Source organism: Stegodyphus dumicola, chromosome 6 (genome assembly GCF_044657685.1).
Source record: "Stegodyphus dumicola isolate Sdum_Otavi_A_Nest chromosome 6, ASM4465768v1".
Lineage (NCBI taxonomy): Eukaryota > Metazoa > Arthropoda > Arachnida > Araneae > Eresidae > Stegodyphus > Stegodyphus dumicola.
The window spans coordinates 163531102-163550547 of NC_140773.1; the positions used below are offsets into that span (position 1 = coordinate 163531102).

Consider the following 19446-nt stretch of genomic DNA (forward strand, 5'->3'; position numbering starts at 1 on the left):
AAGACGTAAAGGATTTAAGAGCTCTCACCCCAGCAATGTTTCTAACAGAAATTCCAGAGACTGGAGTTCCTGAATTAGATTTTTTGGATTCTAAATCCATCAATAAAAGATACCTTTACAGAGCCAAACTCAGAAAAGATTTACGAAAAAGATTTCGATCAGAATATTTAGGGCAACTAAAACAAAGCTCAAAATTCATCCGCGAAACATCTTCTGTGAAAGTTGGTGATCTTGTAATTGTGTCCAACAACGAAAAAAGGATAAACTGGCCCTTAGCTAGAATCCTGGAAACTTTTCCATCCCACGACGGACACATTAGATTGGTGAAACTGAAAACTGCACAAGGGGAAATTATAAGACCTACTAAGAACCTCATACCTCTTGAACTCAACTGTACACCTGAGTCGGATATGCAAGTGAGGTACAGAATTCGACGTATGACGAAATCTCAAAAGATTTGAACTACAGGTCAGTTGAGGTCTATCCTCTGCTGATACTGGACCTCAAGGTGGGAGTGTCGCGTTTGCTTACTAGAACTTTACTTCCACGAACGCCCTCTGGCGAAAGAGACTAAAAGTAGTCAGTTGAACGGCTGACGCGTCTAACAGATGTATAACGATAGACCGTCTCCGTATAAATTATGCTTGTAATCATTATAGCTTGTAAATATTTTGTAGATATCTTTCATATGAATTAAAATTTCTTAAAAAAAGTTTAAAGCTGTGTTTCGCAGTGAATCGAAGTTCATCATAGAGACGGATACCGACAAGAAGGAAAGAAGGCAGTTCAGGGCAGCCCTATTTAGAAGGTAAGTGATTTTTCACTTATCTATTTAATGATCTAAAAATTTTAATAGTACACAGATGATAAAATTTTTAACATCGTTGTTGCGAAGGCAATAATTTATGATGGAATATATTCAAAACAGCCTTAGCTATTAATACGTATCTATCAGGTTATAGTAAAATAACTTGATACACATTATTGCAAAATTGTCTCCACACGCTATCATAAAATTTCTCTGCTACTATGAATGCAGGAGATATTTAGATCCTAATGAAGAACGGAATTCCTGATAAAAAAATGGTGCGTTGGTCATGATTTAAAGGGTTTATTCTGGAGAATTTGCAGCTGGTTCCATATGTTCTTTCAGAGGATGTCAAATCTGAAGCAGCAATTTTATTAGCAACAGATAAAGCTGCCTTTTAGTTTTTAGATTAAGGCCCTATTTGCACTCCATGAAAGAACACTTGTCCATAATAACATTTAAGGGTGTATCTTTTATGTAGTGTGGATGTCTTTTATATGTCAGTTTCTGATCTAATATGTATAATTCCGAATTATTTTAAGCAGATGCAATAAGATACATATTTTCTTTGATGTGGATGTCAGTTACTTCCATATCTTGTGTTGTGATGATGATATGTCACCGACAAAATTAATGCATTATTCTAACAATTTTTCGGAAAAATTTATGCTTGTATTCAAAATAAACTTTTTTCACAATTTTATGTGTCATATGCTATATCTTTTCTAGAAGTTAATTTTGAATTTACTGTTAACTTTCCAACATTTTGTAACTTTTATAAATTAAAGCTGTTTTATAATTCAAATACAATTTTTTACAAATTTATAACAGTCTACAACGTTCAGCCACATTAGTTAGAGATTAGATATAGACTCTTGCTTTTCTCAAATGCTTTTGTTATCTTAAAATGTTTTACAAAAAAGCCATTAAATGAATGACAGACTGGCTATTGTATATACGAATTCAAAGAGAGTAATTTTAATGTTTTACATCAAATTCCAATTGACAGTTGCATCAGCACATAAATTTTTTGACACCAACAAACTATACTTTATAAATAACAATAAGCACATAAAACTCATCAGAACTAAACAAAACCTAAGGTGGACACGAAACACAGATTTTATATAATTGGATATACAATAGTTTCAAATCTGCAGCATACTGAAAGTAAAATATTTGTCACACTCGGTAAATGCAGCAGAAGTTTTATCAATATTTCTCTTCCATTTTCAGTATTCAAAATTTACAAGAGATGAACAAAACGTTTCCGGATTAGCTCTTTGCGTACTAGCAAATAGCAGTATGAAGTTCCGCTCGCAGCTATAAGGACTTTCATAAGGTAGTGTAATGAGACATCGCTGTGCTAAGATCGGTAGTTTTAACAATAGCGTTTTTCTGATCATATATGGCAGTCTGCGATTATATATGGCGCAGAAAGACAACGAGCTGAGGTGAAATTTTGCTTTAAACTGGGCAAATCGGCCACACAAACATTGAACATGGATCGGGCAAGCTTAGAATGATGACGCAACATTTCAAGTGGCAAAGGCGCTTCCAAGACGAAAAATACATCCTTGAAGACGGAGGAGTGATGTGGAAGACTACGTTAAATACCCCGAAAACGTTAAATGAATTCCAGAACTTGAGATTGCTAATCATCAGAGGAAAATCAACGAAATTGAAAAAATATGTTCATATGTTGTATGGATCAGCGCAATTATCAGGACTGAACATAAGGCATGTCGCTGACAAGTTTATCTTTTGACTGCTGAGCCCTAAGCAGAAAGAACAACGAGTTACAAAGTATCACGATCTCCGCGACTTTGCTGCGGATAATCCATCCTTGATGGTTAAGATCACCACCGGGAACGACATCTAGCGCGCAAATCGTGGAGAATCGCGCTCTCGCTCTGAATCTCATTTCCCCAGACCATGATATTGCATTGTAGTGACTGAGAATTATGCATCAGCCACGGAGGACTTTCATGTGACTGTTTGATTACACCGGAATGGATAACTCTTCCATTGCCATATTCCGACTTTGCTTAGCCCCTCATCACTTTTACATTGTTTATTTTCCCAATCTACAGCTTTTTAATTGCATTAGTGAAAGCATATGCATTTTGTGCATTATTTTGATATGGCACATCCGCATATTCTGTATATAGATTATTGAAATTTAGTATTGAAACTGTATTTGTAAAATTTATTAATGGTCATGTGACCGCAATGTAACACAGTAATAGTTAGATTGCAAAATTTGTGTTCGCCGGTTATTTTTAGCACTTTCTTCCGCCAGTGAGAATACAGAAACAAGCAAAATGCCTCGTTTGCTATACCATTCGCTCTAATCTACATGGATACAGCTGTGAAAGAACTTTCAAGCGTGAGGTCCTTTAAAAGATTCTGTGAACCTCTTCTAAGAGCAGGATATACTAACACTGCATACCAGAATTAAAACACTAAAGAATTAAAGCATCAAAGCAAAATGACTTCCAGCTCACAGTCCAACAGCAGCAAGAATATCGGAAGTGCTGCATTGCTGCGCAAGTCAACTATTTTAAAAATGATGAAGCTCAAATTTAGATAAACCATATAATTTCGGTCAAGAGCTAATACAAGAACTTTTTGATACACCCTTGTATATACATTATGTACATATAGGTAAATATTATTCATAATTTTTATTTGACTTTTTCAATTGCACAAAACTTGATTATACACACTACTCTATAATTACAAAAATTTTTGATAACAGTGAAGTCATTTTAAAACTGTTGCCTGGTATGCAACATAACGATTAAAAATTATTTTTAAATTTCAGAGACAAAAGCAGTGGAATGTGATTGAAAAATGACACGTAATAATACGATTTTATCCATCTCAAACTCCTTCGTCTTTTACGGGCAATGTCTCTGGTGGTAGCAGATAGTTATCGAAACGGTTTACGGTCGGAACGGATGGTGATCGACCTGAAGCTGCTTGGAAGTTCACGAAGGATGTAGAAGTCGCGAAACTAATACTACTATCTCGGATACTTCGATTTCTGTAAAACTTTTCGCAATGCATTGATGAAGGGCAGTTGAGAGAATGGTGCTGCCCTCTATTGATTGCTCTACGAATTTTCCATCTCTCCAATCGATGCCTGACGGAATTCTGAACCTGAAAAATAAATTCGCGGAAACGGAAAATAAATGCGTTTATGTCACATATAAATTTCATTAGGAATTACATAAGCTTAAAATTACATAAATTAAAAAAAGACATAAATAAGAAACAGAATTGTTTAAGTCAAAATTATATAAATTTGAGGGTACTCGCAGCAGTTCTTATAAAAGATTTTCGGGGGTAAATGCCCTAATAAATATAAAATATTATGAATGTAACGAAAAGGTAAACAAATAGAAGATATTTGCTTTTATAGAAATAAATCATATTTCTGGAAAGTTGAAAATAACATATATTAAATTAGACAAACTCAAGAAAGAATTATTTAGTCAAAATTGTATAAATTTGAGAATACTAGTAGCCGATTTTATACGAAACTTTCGGGGAGGGAAAACCCTTAATAAATATATAATATTATCAATATAACACAAAGGTACATAAATAAGAGATATTATGGGCTTTTATAGAAGTAAATCATATTTCTGAAATCTCGTAACATAAAAAAGTTCAGAACTATTCGCTTGAAAACAAGTTAAAAATTTGTTTGCAGCGCTGATTTAAGAATATTTAATGATCAGCAATAGCACGTCATACAAAGTAACTATCTGCAAATATAATTAATTCTGATATTTAGATTAAGTTATCGCATCAATAGTTTAAAATTAAATTCTTTTAATTTTCTTAAAACACATCACAAGTTCTTAGTATGTTACTTAATCTGTCAAATTGTTAGCATATATTCTAACTTATTTCTTGTTACATAAAAAGACAACGGCTAAGACTGATCACTGCCTATGCTCATATGATCAAAGCCTTAGGAGGCTAGGAATCAGTCCACGGCATCTTAGAATCCTGCTTTTCCCCATACAAACACGAAACGTGGGAGTTGGGATGCTTAGGGACACAGACTGCCTCAAAAGTGCTCTGATTATAGGTTATCCCTTGTAAGGATCTTAAGTTTTACTAACGTTTATTTTATTTTAAATCTTCACTATCACTTCTTATTTTCTACTTCCGGCCAGAATTATAAGCGTTAATGTATTTATGCAAAGTTTGTCTGGCGAACGCAAAGTACTTAAGTTGTGGCTTTTTGCCAAGCGAGAGAGAGGAAGCAGTGAGTCGAAGCAGACCGCTTACCTTAGAAGTTTTACTCAGTTGCTGGTTGCCTTCCAGGCCAGAGGTTTTAATTCTCTTGATAATTTTTAAACGTATTGTAGTGTTCACAGTTCTCTGTACTACATACGGCTTCCTGTTAATATAAGGCCAATCTTCCACGTTTATTATTTTAAAGTTAAATTAGAGTTTAGTTTTATTTTCATATTTTTACGTTTAGACCCCAAGTAGTGGGTCTGTGTATTCCGAAGTACGGAAGTTATTGTAAATAGAGAAAAATAAAGGGTTTTGTATACCCTTCTTGTGTATCCTGTCTACTTCCCACAGTTAGTGAACATAGCTTTAGTAAGCTCTCTGTTCCGAGTCAGGTCCTTGCATGTTTCCGAAGAAAGTAAGACGGAACATTGAACTTGATACCCTTTCTAAGTGAGAGGAAATAGATTTGCATGCAAATCTCAATTGCCAAAGACAATCATTCATTTCTTACGATGAGGTTATATACCGATAACGGTATTATACTTGAATAATTCAAAGGTATTTTTATTAATTAAAAGATATTTTACTTTAAATCAGAAAGTAAAACATTTGAAATTAAAAATTTAATTTATTAAAATCAGGTTTCAAAATAATTTAATATTGCCTAGGTTTCTGAGTTTAGGACTGAGTTAGAAAAAAAAATGAAAATATATTATTAAAATGACATTCTGTTGGAAATATGAAGGACAGAACACAACCGTAACACTTACGTGATTACTAGTAATACATTTTCATTAGATTCACAAACATAACGATATTCAACAAAAGTTCTTACCTCGCCATTAAGAAAGCAATACAACACTGCCACTATGAAACCCTTGGGAAAAAATCGGATTAGATATAAAAAGATATTAAATTTACTGCAGAATGAAAATAAACAAAAATGACACACACAATTAAATCTAATGCAATATTAGATACTCTTCTGTTATCGGGACCGGATTCAGAAATGTATGTATGGGTGTATTGTTCATGTAAAAATGCATGTATGTATGTACATACATATGTATATACACACATACATATTTACACATGTGCATAAATACACACATATATCAATCCAGTCCCGGTAACAGAACAGTACCCAATTTTAAAATAAAAGATTTTTGTTAACACTTTTGTCAACAAGCAATTTGATTTCTTGCTTTAAAATATTGGTAAAGTAAAAGTTTGATTATTAAAATTTTTCAAATCTCATCTTATAATCAGTTATTAAAAATTTTGTAAATGCGAACTTCCAGATTAATTTTTTGTGTCTAGGCAGAACTTTATATTTTTACAGGTGTGAACATCTTCTAGCGTGCACCTTTTGAATTTGCACGTATTAAAAAAATATTACACTGTAAAGGTCACAATTCTCGCATATATTGACACACTCATGCATATTTAGGTTAAGTAAACGTGACAAAGAATGAGGGCTGTATCTACGGAAAGGATGCCTTCACAAAAGACGAAAAGAAATTGACTCACGCATACATTGTACAGATGGGAAAAACCACGAAAACTCTCATGCAACCAGCTCATTCGCTAGGAATCAAATCCAAGTTTAACTGCTGATTACATAGTTGTTTTTCCCACTCGGCACTGTTGGGTACATAGGAAATTGAAACAGGTAGTCATATTGAAAATATTTAATTAAAAATAAATTCATATCTAACGTGGATTTAGATATGTACTCGTAGAGTGTTGAAATATGAAACTACATTCGAAGTATTTAAAATTTACTAAAAGAATCAGCGGTAAAAATAGTTATTTCTTGTACGAATTCTACACATAAAAGTATGCAAGAATACTTTTATCATCGTGAGGGGCGTTTAGATAGTGCAAATAAAACTATAATTTTTTGTGCGATTAGACATAGGTTAGGTGGAGTTAAGTTAAATGGTAAGGCAAAACACACGAGTGCTATCTGGCTAGGAGGCGGAAGGAAAAATTTATCCAAAATTCACACATAGACAAAATCCATTCATATAGTCCATAATAAGCGCAAAATTAATCTTTTCTGATTTTGCAAGAAATATATGTTAATTTCATGCATTAGAACATTTTTTTTAACAAGAAATCTGTTACTGACTACGTTATTTGTTTACGTACCATTGAAATGTTCATTGAGAAGGAAATATTTTGTAAAAAGTTAAAATTAAAAAATCGCTTTTTACATCCTTGTACGAAGTAAAGGAAGTATTGTAATCATGAAAGATTCCGGGTACCATATTTCAATGAAAATATCCATTTTAACCGCTATCGAATGCAATTTAATGATGCTTTTGCGTGACTTCTGTACGTAAGGACAGAATAAAGGATTCTACGAATTATAAAACTGATTTAAAATGGATTCAGAAGAGATTTTTTTGGGGGCGTCTGTACGTACGTGCATGCGTGCGTGCGTGCGTACGTATGTATGTACACTGCGGAAAAATAAAGGGGGGAGACAGTTCTATATCTCTCGTTCTACTGGGTGATTGATGAAATTCAACTCGCGTTTTTCATGCCTCGGAAGCGCGACTTAGCATATATATGACATTTATATATATATTAGTCATTCTAACATAGGTATTTGACACAAAATCGGACTTTTTTCTGATATGACATGCCAATTTTTTTTCCATATTTCGATTCTACGACTCGAATTATGCCAAACTGCTAAGTTTTGTAAAAATCGCAAGAGTAGTTTTTAAAAAATTAGCTCTCAAAACTTGAGCTCGTCAATGTTAAATGAATTTGATATATATTTATTAATCTCTGCATTTTTTATTAAACTTACTTGATTCCTTCTTCTAAAATTCAAAATTTAGGCTTGGGCCAAATATAGTTTGCACATTTTTTATGATTTATTTTTTAAAATTTGTATTTTTAAATATTTTTAATAAATTTTTCGAAAAACGTTTTGTATAGTAACCTATAAAATTTTTAACATCTTCTTAAAGTAGATGTATTTCTAGGCCCACCTGCAAAAAATTAGAGTTTTTTATTCAACATTTTAAGATATACATGAATTTACATACTGCAACATTTTGAAATTTCGCATCTTGTATTTAAGCCAAACACAATAAAGCCAAATGTGGTATACGCACTTTGTTAAAATCATTTGAAAGTATGAACGATGCCTTTTTTTACACTTGTCTGCAATGAAAAAAAGAAAAGGAAAATAGGTTGCTAATCAATGCCAAGTAAATAAGCATCCCCCGGCCAGCTCTCACCTGAAACTAAAACTACAGATCACAACTAAAGACTTATGGCAACAATAGTGGGCAAATACAGGCAGAAGAGTTTATAACGTCTTCCCCAAAGTTGACTCCCCCCACGCATCTCTCCAGACATATCACGTGGTTTATCACGGTGTACGGCCCCTTTGCCACGTAGAAATCTCTCTCTCCATCAGACTCCTATGCATGTGGTGATAAGGGTCACCCCGATCATTATCTATTTTACTGTCCGTTTACAGATTAACTTCATCTAAAAAAGCCAAATTCAGAAGAGGATTTATTCCCATTTCTGACATATGCAGTCAAGAATAAGCACTTGAAGAGTAAAATTACGAACGTTATTGACTTTTTGGCTGCTAGAAGTCAAGATCTATGTAGTGTAATTTAATCTTCAAAGAAATGCTCCAGCAACAGCGAAATAAAGCAATTAAATGCAGATATAATGTTCGCGGGCGTACCTTTGCAGGAAAGAAATAAGCATCGCAAACCATAGATCACTCAACAAGTAACATATATATATACAACAATAGATCACTCAACAAGTAACATATATATATACAACAATAGATCACTCAACAAGTAAGGTAAGGGGCTCCTTACCTTACTTGTTGACTTCGGGTAAATAATAGATGACCTTCTACATTTCTATGTAACATAAGGTCACATTATCTGAAAAGTGAACACATGTAATAAATTGCCAGCATTGAGTTGGTAAAGTATCAACAATTTAATGCATTATGAAATGTAATTCTTGTAAAAATACAGGAAATTGCATACAATGAACTGACAAAAATAAGTTGGCAATGTATCAACATATGTACGCAGATATATCTAAAAGTACATATTACGCATAAGTATGCAGATGAAGCTATTTTTTCTTTTGCTTTCAAACTTATTCATTTATTTATGTCTTTTTTATTATTTTATATTCTTTTCTAATTTTGACTGCCGATTGTAAATAATGATGCAAACAAGTCATGATTGCAGTTGCTTCTAGCCACTACAATTTATAATATTATGATCAATCTTTACATGCAAATAACAATATACTGCTAAATAATCTTTTCTATATATAAGCGGCTTCTTAAGTGTTTGTCGCGGGTAGTTTATTGTTGCCACTCGGAAAAATTAGCGCGGAAAATAACGTCTCTGCAGTTTTTAATTAATATCTCGACCGATTAAAGTCGTACGAAGATGAGAACGGTATCGATGGATTCGGAGAAATGTTTGGAATCCGAGGATACACGTCTCGAATTTTAACTCGGCGCCGTTCCGTAGATATTCGAGAAAAAAGAATTTGGCACGTAGCCAAATCCCTCTGATAGGGAAAACCCAAGAAAGAAAGTGTAAAATGTAGGAAAAACGTAGGGGGAAATTAGTTTTTGATCAATATCTCGGCTAATTTAAGTCCCCCGAAGATGCGAACGATCAAAATGGCGTGCCACGGACCTGCGGAATCCAACGGCATGCTTCGCTAAGCCCGGGAACCAGCCGTTTCGGAGGAGATGATGTTACTTCACCCCATACATACAAGGTGTTTCATAAATTATGGGACAAAATTGGAGGGGTGGTGGAGCGAACTAAAACATGCATTTTTTTTATAGGAATGCAGGGTCTAAAGTGACTGGTTAAGGCAAGAACGCAAAAAAATGTCACGAGAGGAAAATGTGTTTATGTACAAAATTAACGCAGTTTCTTTGTAGCAATACAGCATTCACAATAAATGTTCAAAAAAGTGAACACTAACAGTAATAGGAACTACAGCTGTGATTGGCTGGCAATGCAGGGATAGAGGGCGGTACCCACTCTGTTGCTCGGATCAGTAGAGCTCACTTTTTTATTCTTATATGTTGCTATATATGTTATTGTTGATTTATTGCTCATCTTTTGCTTTATAAATGATTGAATTATGTTGTCCTTATCTTTCAGTTAAGGTTTTTATGTCTTTAGTTAATCTGCATGCAATATTTGTAGAATTATCAGCAATTTAAGAGTCGTTTAAGTGTGGCTAAGCCTAATTTTTGTGTACCATAGCAGCCATGTTTGTTTACATTTGAAACTTAGTAGAATAGTGAATTCCTTTTCTGCGCCTTCAGCGTCTTTTCGCCGACAGGGACCAAAATTAAACTTTCATTTTTGTGGACAGAAAAATCTGTCTTGTTACCTGCTGGCCGAAATGATGGTTTTTGCGTAGAAACTCTAATTTTAATTGTAAAACTGTTTTTTTTTATTGTTTAACTGTATTTGGTGTTTTATTTTTTCTATATTTTTCAATTTTTAATGAGGATATTTTGAGTTTTTATGTATTTTTGCCATGCCGCGAACTGAGAACAGAATTAATTGAATAAGAAATATATCTCTAATGAAATTCGAGGAAATAAGTTTAAATGAAATGCAGCAAAAATTCCGTATAATTTAATATTCCGTACCCGAAAGTCATGTGGTGTACACATCAGATTTTTTAAAATCTGTAACACAACTCATCCATGCAATCGATTGTAACAAATGCATTATACTGTTCTGCCATTTTTAGTTAAATTATTTTCGAATATGCTTCATTACTAGGGTAAAGAAGAATTTTAGCTTGATACCTAAACTTATAATTAGGAAATGGAATGCCAGGCTAAATATGAATTAACTTTAACAGATTTTGTATTTTTTACACTAAAAAAAATATGCTTATTTTAATAAAAATATTACAAAAGAAAATCCTTATTTTTTCCATTTTTTTTTTCATTTTTCAAAATTAACAGATTACTTATTTTAGTTATAATTTAAGTAATTTGAATAATTTACCTTTGATTAATTTAAAAATTTTGAAAAATTACCCCTTTAAGTTATAGACAAAACTGACAGCGTTTACATATTACGAAGTCCTATCTTTTTCGGGGAGAGACAATATAATATTTGTTTCTTTCAAAATATCTTTATATAGGTAATATTTTAGGATCTATTTTATTCTTTTTCGAAGTATTTCAAATACTGTATTTTAAAATATTAACGATGAGCTATAAAATATAGATATTATCTTTTAAATAATAAAATAATACCTTAAGTAATTATATAATTTCCTTTAAAAATTATTTAGATTTTATAGGTAACATTTTAGGACCTATTTTATTCTTTTTCAAAGTATTTCAAATACTGAATTTTAAAATATTAACGATGAGCTATAAAATATAGATATTATCCTTTAAATAAAAGTATAATACCCTAAGGAATTATATAATTTCCTTTAAAAATTGTACTATCTCCCATAAGAAAAATGTTGTTGAGTTATTATTCCCTCAGGAAACATGATATTTATATAAAAAAACTACAGGAACTAAGTATACGGGAAAAGTGTGAACTTGTGTAGTTAAAAGCTACAGAATTTTATTTATAATGAAATATTTTAGAAAGGTTTCTGTTATTTATATTTTTTCCTTCTTTGAACAACGTAGAAATGTGTCTCTATATAAATTTTCTGTTAACCTTTATCTCTCATAATATACATTTCTTGCAGTAAATTCACATCCATCCTCTTGTTAGTCTCAGTTCTATTTACTCAGAAAGCTTTCTTTACTTTTAGTTGACCAAAAGACAAATTCACATGCAATGAAATTAATTGAAGTAATTTTACAAAATTTTAGAGTATAACGGTGAGAGAAGAAGATACCTGAAATGCTTTTATTACTATTTAATCCAAATGGAAAAGTTAGTCATGGAGGGATCAAAAGTTTCTACAATTCTGGAATATCAAGCTTAATTATTTTGCATGATTTTACTATTTGGCTTTCTCTGTTTGTTCTTCGCATGAAATCTTAAATTTTGAATCCCATCTTAAAATGGAATATTTTGTACATATGTATTCACAATGATAATGCAGTATTGCATAGAAATGTATCTAAAATTCGATATAGATGTATTTTTATTTATTGACTCATTTTCATAAATCCTTGTTTAATGATTAAAAAATAATCGCAGAATTTTGATTTTCGGAGAGACGAAAACACAACTTTTAAAATTAATTTTTTTTGAATTACTAATACAGTTTTTCGAGCTTTTATCGGTTTTTCAAAAATTATTCTATTTTTAGCTAAGGTAAAATTACAAATAATGAGGATTTCAAATCAGAAGATGGCAATACTTTATTATTAGACATCGCAAAATTTTAAGTGATGATCAGATCAGGTTTCCAAATCAAACAGATATTTAAATAGAATCTTACGCCAGATTAAAAAGAAAAATTTTCCTACACTCAATTTTTATTTGAAATTCAGAGGCAATAGTTTTCTTTATAATTTTTTCGAAGGTTCTGATATAGACTAAAAAGTAAAAAATAAAATGAATAAAAACTTTTTAAACTACGTGGTTTTAACTAAATGCATTAAAAAAAGAAAAAAGAAAAACATTATTTTAACTATCACATTACTCTTGATCATCATCTGTGAGTAAAATTAGAATTACGAAGCTTCTATTTTTACATTCAGTTCGCTCTTTAACAATTTTAATTTAACATATTATTAGTTAGCTCCACAGATTCATGTTTAGTCACAATCAAGACTATTATGACGGCTAATAATATTTTTTTCTTTTAGTGCATTTGATTCAAATCACGTAATTTGAAAAGTTTTCTTGCATTTTATTACTTAATGTTAAGAACTGCGGAATAAAGCTTAATTTGTAACAGCTAGACTGATAAAGCAAAAATATTGGAATTTCTATATTAACTTATATATAACTTATATATAATTTCTATATAACTTAGCACAAGGAAAGCGATTTTATGTCAAAAGTTTAAGATGATGTACTTTACTGTCCATCTTTGCACTTTTTTTTTTGCCTTTTATGCTTCTGATATAAAACTGCTGCTGTTGACGTTAGCAATGTCTATATCTAATATACCTATTTTTGGAGTCACGTAATGTTACGTTACCACAAAATAAATCCTTCATGCTTCCTTCCCAACGAAGAGCCAGTCTTCCTGAAGAAGATTTAGCTTTCAACTCATAAATTATTCATTATCAATGAAATTATGCATATTGTAAGTATTAGTGTAACAAACTGAGCGGTCTAATGTATTATACGTATTTCTCATTAACATTCTGTTTTTATTTTACTTTCCAATGATTTATCGCATTGATAATTTTTATAAACAATTACGTTATTACCATAATTAATAAAAACATTTCTAACATATATTAGGCATTTGAGTGCAGAATCGGAATTTGTGCTTCACATATAAGGAGTTAGCTACTTTTATTGGTTGTGTTTAACTTATTTCGATATAATATTAAGGATATTAAGTTTCACCATTCACATGTCTTCTAAACATCTAAACTATGCGAAGTGCCTTCTATGATTAATTGCCACATGTCAAACTGACAAGAGCGAAAGTTTAATCTATCACTACGTGACAGCCATTCTCTAGCAATGCCCTTCTCTGAGCTTAAAGTGTCTGTGTACATACGCACCTGAATTGACAGAAGCGTGGCTTGAATGAAAGTAAACACAACTTCACCAGTCCTGTGGCTGGGCGTAGCTATGACCAATATGTACGTTACACCCAGAAGCGGGATAAGAACTAACAAAGCTTTGGCTGCTTTTCTGTAAAATAAAATAGAGGCTATTAAATACATTTTTATAAATAAAGATGGATAGAACAGTTTAATTTCTTTCTATATAAGATTTCGGATTTTTTATGTTTATACAAAGTATTCAAATTAAAAAAAAATAGACTTGAATTATATAATTTTGATTAAATTTTCCAATTTTAACTCAGTTATGCAGCTTATTGTTAATTACTAAAATGTAATTATTCAAACGAAAATTATAAATTAAAACTTGGTAAACACCTACATTAAAAATTAAAAATAAAAGTGAAAAATAATATTTTAAACACACTCAACACACATCACACACACACACACACATGCAAACCGTCACATACACATACACACCGGTGTCCAAAATTATACTTACAAATTTAGATGCCTGATATCCCGAAAAGTTATTGGCTTATTGCAAGAAAAAGTTTTTCACTGATGAGCAATACTATGAGATTGGCAATCATAACATAATAAAATAAATAGGATGTAAATATTTCGCGATATGCAAATGCAACTAAATGAAATAAAATTAAAAAAAAGGACATTTAATATTCTCAGAATGGTCTGATTAATAAAGACTGGCTCTAACCCTCGTTTCTTTATATTCCTCACAAAGCAGTTTCATACTATAAATGAGGATTTTAATCACAGCTTATATCAACAAACATTATTTTTCGGAAATCTAAAATTTTAATGCCTAGAGTATTCTGAGAGGGTGTTGATGTCATGCAATGACTCTTCCTAGATCATCTTAAACTTTCTGTACAGGACTTATAGCCAGACAAAATGGCGATACAATTTTATTCCAGAAAATCATCGACCGTTTGAGTTCTGAGTAATCTCACATGATTATTCATAAAAATAATTTCCTCTCTAACAGCTCCTTGTGAAAGCCTCACGTAAGGTTCATGAATGTGGTGACATTTGCTGTGTAGTCATAGTTCAGCACTGTCTCACTGAAAGTAGTTAAAGCCATCAAAATAAAAATTGTACATGAAATGGATGTAACTGATCAAAAAGGATGCAAATACAAATAGTTTACTGTTCAGAGATATTTATAGATAAACCAGGGCTCTTAGTGAAAGCCCCTAACTAAATTGCATGCCATTATGTATTAACCACCAGTGAGTACAGCCACCTACTGATATGTGGAAGGCTTTATACTATTTTCTGTGTATATGGATCTTTCAGTTTGTCTGGAATAGATGGAAATGTCTTGAGGTCATTGGCCAAGCAATCTTCTTTGCCACAATGTGCAGGGACCCACAGAAATCGCAATCACTTCGTCCCTTCTTCCAGTCCTGGGAAAACAAACACACTAACATACAACTAGTGTGGGTAAAAGGACTCGAAATGAAACGGCTGAAGACATGATGGCCCGTGACGTTGACGCAAGGCGGTGCCACACCTCAGCACTCTCGCCTCACTTTAAATGTATTCTCCACAGTAACGCATTAAGCTTCTGGTAGCAAGTATGGAATAACAGCAACAAGAACATCCCCCTCACTTCATCATTCCAAATATCTCTTCTGATCACCACATCTCCATTCCACAACTCACACGTTTTATCATCGGCCATAGCCCTTTTTCAGCCTACTTCAAAAAGCATGGCATCACCAAGAGTGATGTCTATCTTTTCGGCCAAGAAGGAAAACCTGACCATTTTATGTACACTTATCCTATTACCATCTCTTTGCATCTACAAACCCGACCAAACAACCTAACAACACGGAGCATACAAACGTATCTCAGTTACAAATCGACAACAGTCACCAAAACCTGCAAGATCCTGCATTCAATATTAGCCCTACGACAGGAAATCTGTTAGGTTCACTGAGCAAAGTATCCCTCTGTACAAACTTGCGTATTTCATCTAGTATGATCTCATAAGGATGAGATCACGTGTATGTGTGACTCAGTGTAAGCACAACTGATGCAGTCTTGTTTAATGCATAAACTGTACTGAGACTATGAGAAAACTTTGGTCTTTTATACAATTGCTTAGTATTTGTATATGTATTTATGTGCAGTGTTTTACATGTACACTGTGCAGTGTTTTACATGTACACTGTGCAGTGTTTTACTGCGCGAAAAAAAGGAGGGGACAGTTCTATATCTCCTGTTCTACTGCGACGTTTGACAAAATTCAAATTGCGTTTTTCATGTCTCGAAAGCGCAACTTAGGATATATATAAGATTTATATATAGCATTTTTCTAACGTTTCTAAGAGAAACTGACTTGTATACACATTACACATGGAGAAAACCAGGAGAACGCCCATACAGTCAGCCCGTTCGCGGGATCCGAACCTCGAACCGAACTACCAGTGTTCAGCGCTTTTACATCGCTCGGCTGCTTGTGGGCCCGTTCTAACATAGGTATTTTGACACAAAATCGGACTTTTTCTCAAATAACATACCAATTCTTTTCCATATTTCGATTCTACTACTCAAATAATACCTAGATATTAAATTTTGTAAAATTTGGTGCGAAATTTACGGAGAAATTTCGCAGTTTGGCCAAGAATAATTCACTTGGCGAACTTCTTAATACATGGCAACCAATTTTCCTTTTCTTTCCATTATGCCGAAGCGGAAAAAAAGACACCTCTTTCCTACCTTTTTACATTGTGTATGAGCGGAAAAAAGTCTCATCGTTTCTACTTCCAAATAATTTTAGCGAAGTGTTTAAACCTCATCTGATGTTTTTATCGGGTACTTACGTATTAACGCAACCAGCCCAAAATTCGCATAAATTGCCAAATTTGGCGACCCTACTTACGGCAACCCTACGTGTTATACGTAGTTTTGTAAAAAGAGCATGTGGATATTCACAAAATTTTCCTGCATTTTGTGTGCATGAGAAAATAGCAGTGTACATGGATAAAGTCAAGAGTGTGCGCAATGCCACTTTTGTGCAATTCTGGGATTTTTTTTAAGTAAAAATAAGTCGACGTGCACATGGTTATGGCGAATACGGTTTTCAATGAGTGCTAAAAGCAATAGCCAAAAGATTTCCGCCGAAAAAATAACTCTGCAACTTATTCAAATTCGAAACCGGAAGGGTTTAATTGCTATTTTATATTTTAAAACAAAATAATATAAAAAACTGTATTAAAAATTATCTGTAATTAATAAATATACATTTTCTTTCTATTCATACTCTTTTACTCAAACTTACAAATAGCGCCAACCTGGTTGCGATAATACGTAAGTACCTTTTATCGTTTTCAACATATATACCAAATTTCAAAATGTGCCAATATATAAATTCACGTATATCTTCAGAAATTTTGAATAAACAATTGTAATTTTTTGTAGATATGCTTAGAAATACATCTACTTTAAGATGATCGTAAAAATTTTATAGCTTATATTTCAAATTTTTTTTTGAAAAATTTATAAAAATTATCAAAAATTACAAATTAAAAAAATAAATCAGAAAAAATGGGTGAATTTTATTTGGAAAGAAGCTGAATTTCGAAATGTGAAAAGAACAATTAAATAAGCTTAATAAAAAAGAAAGCTTAATAAATATATACCAAACTCAATTAACATTGAGGAGCTAAAATTTTGAGAACTAATTTTTTAAAAACTACTCTTGCGATTTTTACAAAACTTGGTAGTTTGGCGTAATTTGAGTCGTAGAATCGAAACATGGAAAAAAATTGGCATGTCATTTCAGAAAAAGTCCGATTTTGTGTCAAAATATCTATGCTAGAATGACTGATATATATATATATATATATATATATATATATATATATATACATACATACATCTAATACATAACCTAAGTCGCTCTTTCGAGACATGAAGAACGCAAGTTGAATTTCTTCAATCGGCCCAGTAGAACGGGAGATATTGAACTGTGTCCCTTTTTTTATTTGTGTTTTTTTATTTTTGTTTTATGTTCTTATATATGCTTTATATTGTTACAGTTTTTGTACTAATTTATTTAGTTTGCTATTTATAATAGAATATTTATTAAATTGTTTATTTCCCCGTGCAATGCTGCACGTGACTTATTTGAAGAAAAAGCTACGCCGGAAAAATTAAAAATACAGGAGCACGCCCATTTAATAAATAGATATCTCGTAATTGTACTCTTTTAATATCCAGAAAAATCAAGAAGCTTCTCGTGCTTTTTAAAAAGTTTATAAAAGCGAAATCAAAACCTCTCAGCTCAGAGTTTTTAGAAAACTGCTGTTGTTTACTGTAGCAAATTCGCGGCTAAATCGGATTAGCTTTCTTTGTTTTGAATTAAGTTCTGTTGAATGTTTGAGTAGTTTAAAAGATAATTACTATGAGATATTGCAATATTGTACGAATATCTGAGAAAATTCAAGAATTTTGTTTTATTTGTTGCGATAATAATAAATCTTATTCACTTTTCATCGGACTTCAATTTACTACGAACCTGTACGTACGCAACAATATGTATTTGTTTGAAATTAATCAATTTCTTGACTTATTTAATAACTTCGGACGAATGGTAATATATTTGCCAGAGAAAACCTTTTAATTAACAACGAACTTATTTATTTAGCATTCTAAATATTACAAAAAAAAAAAAATTAAAAAAAAAAAAATAACATTCCATGCGTTATCACGCTCAAAGTAATATATAAAAAACATCACTGTTGACACAAAAATCTACATTATAATGAACATATTAAGTTATTGTGTATTAACTGAGTTCGTGCACGTTCCTGAACAGTATTTATATTTATATTTGTGTTTACATTTTATGTTCTATGTTTCATGTTCTGGACTTGCAACAAGTTTCTTGCAGCCTCTGTCTCCAAAACAGTAGCCATTGAATCGACATCTAGCTTTTGTAAAGCAATGTAACCTATTTAAATTCTTGAATAATCTCTGGATAGTGGAGGACAAAGAGCATACAACTGTTTACCTCTTCTAGACGCTTGGGCCCCCGTCCTCTGTCACCTGTAAAGTGATTGAAATTCCGCCTGTTCAAGTGCCATATGGTGGTGTTTTCGATCATATTAAAATGCCTTCATCAGGAATATTCCAGTTGTGCATCCTGCATTGCGTCAAAGTTGACATATTGATGTTTGTTGAAGCCCCAGCACAGAATTCTTATGCGGTTTGAGGGAATATTATTGTGTGATGTAATTACGGGATACTGGCTTATTACTTGATGTGATTCTTCCAGGCAATGCTATTCACATTCATCCATGTTTTTTGCTGTCCCAGTTGCTGTTGTAAGCTTGAAAGTTTTCCGGAATTATTATAGTCACTGCAGATCCTTTTTAATAGTCGTATGTTAAAATCTAAACGTTACTTTGAGTTCTAAAATACCGTAACCCAACTTTCGGGCCCCAGCTGCTAAAGGTATTGAAATTAGCTTAAATCATGAAAACTTGTCATTTTAACGTCAGAAACAGCTCTGTATTACATGGTCGATATTATATTTTTCAATATTATAACTTTCATATCTTAATACAAATTGGATTTTCTATACTGTTGCTTCTGGTACTTTTCAGAGTTACTAAGA

At 32.2% G+C, this 19446-nt stretch overlaps 1 protein-coding gene across 2 annotated transcripts in view; it reads right to left on the reverse strand.

Annotated features, from left to right (window-relative positions):
- Positions 1-1719: 1719 nt before the first annotated feature.
- LOC118181820 (diuretic hormone receptor-like) overlaps positions 1720-19446 on the reverse strand; it is a 376168-nt gene continuing 358441 nt past the window's right edge. Inside the window, exons 12-14 of one of the 2 annotated variants that reach the window (XM_085819127.1) lie at positions 13791-13923; positions 5904-5945; positions 1720-3973 (exon numbers count right to left, since the gene is read on the reverse strand). In XM_085819127.1, coding sequence (XP_085675253.1) covers positions 3695-3973; positions 5904-5945; positions 13791-13923 — 454 coding nt within the window. In that variant the 3' untranslated portion in view covers positions 1720-3694. The remainder of the gene's footprint in view (positions 3974-5903; positions 5946-13790; positions 13924-19446) is intronic. The other variant, XM_085819126.1, reaches the window with a different exon arrangement.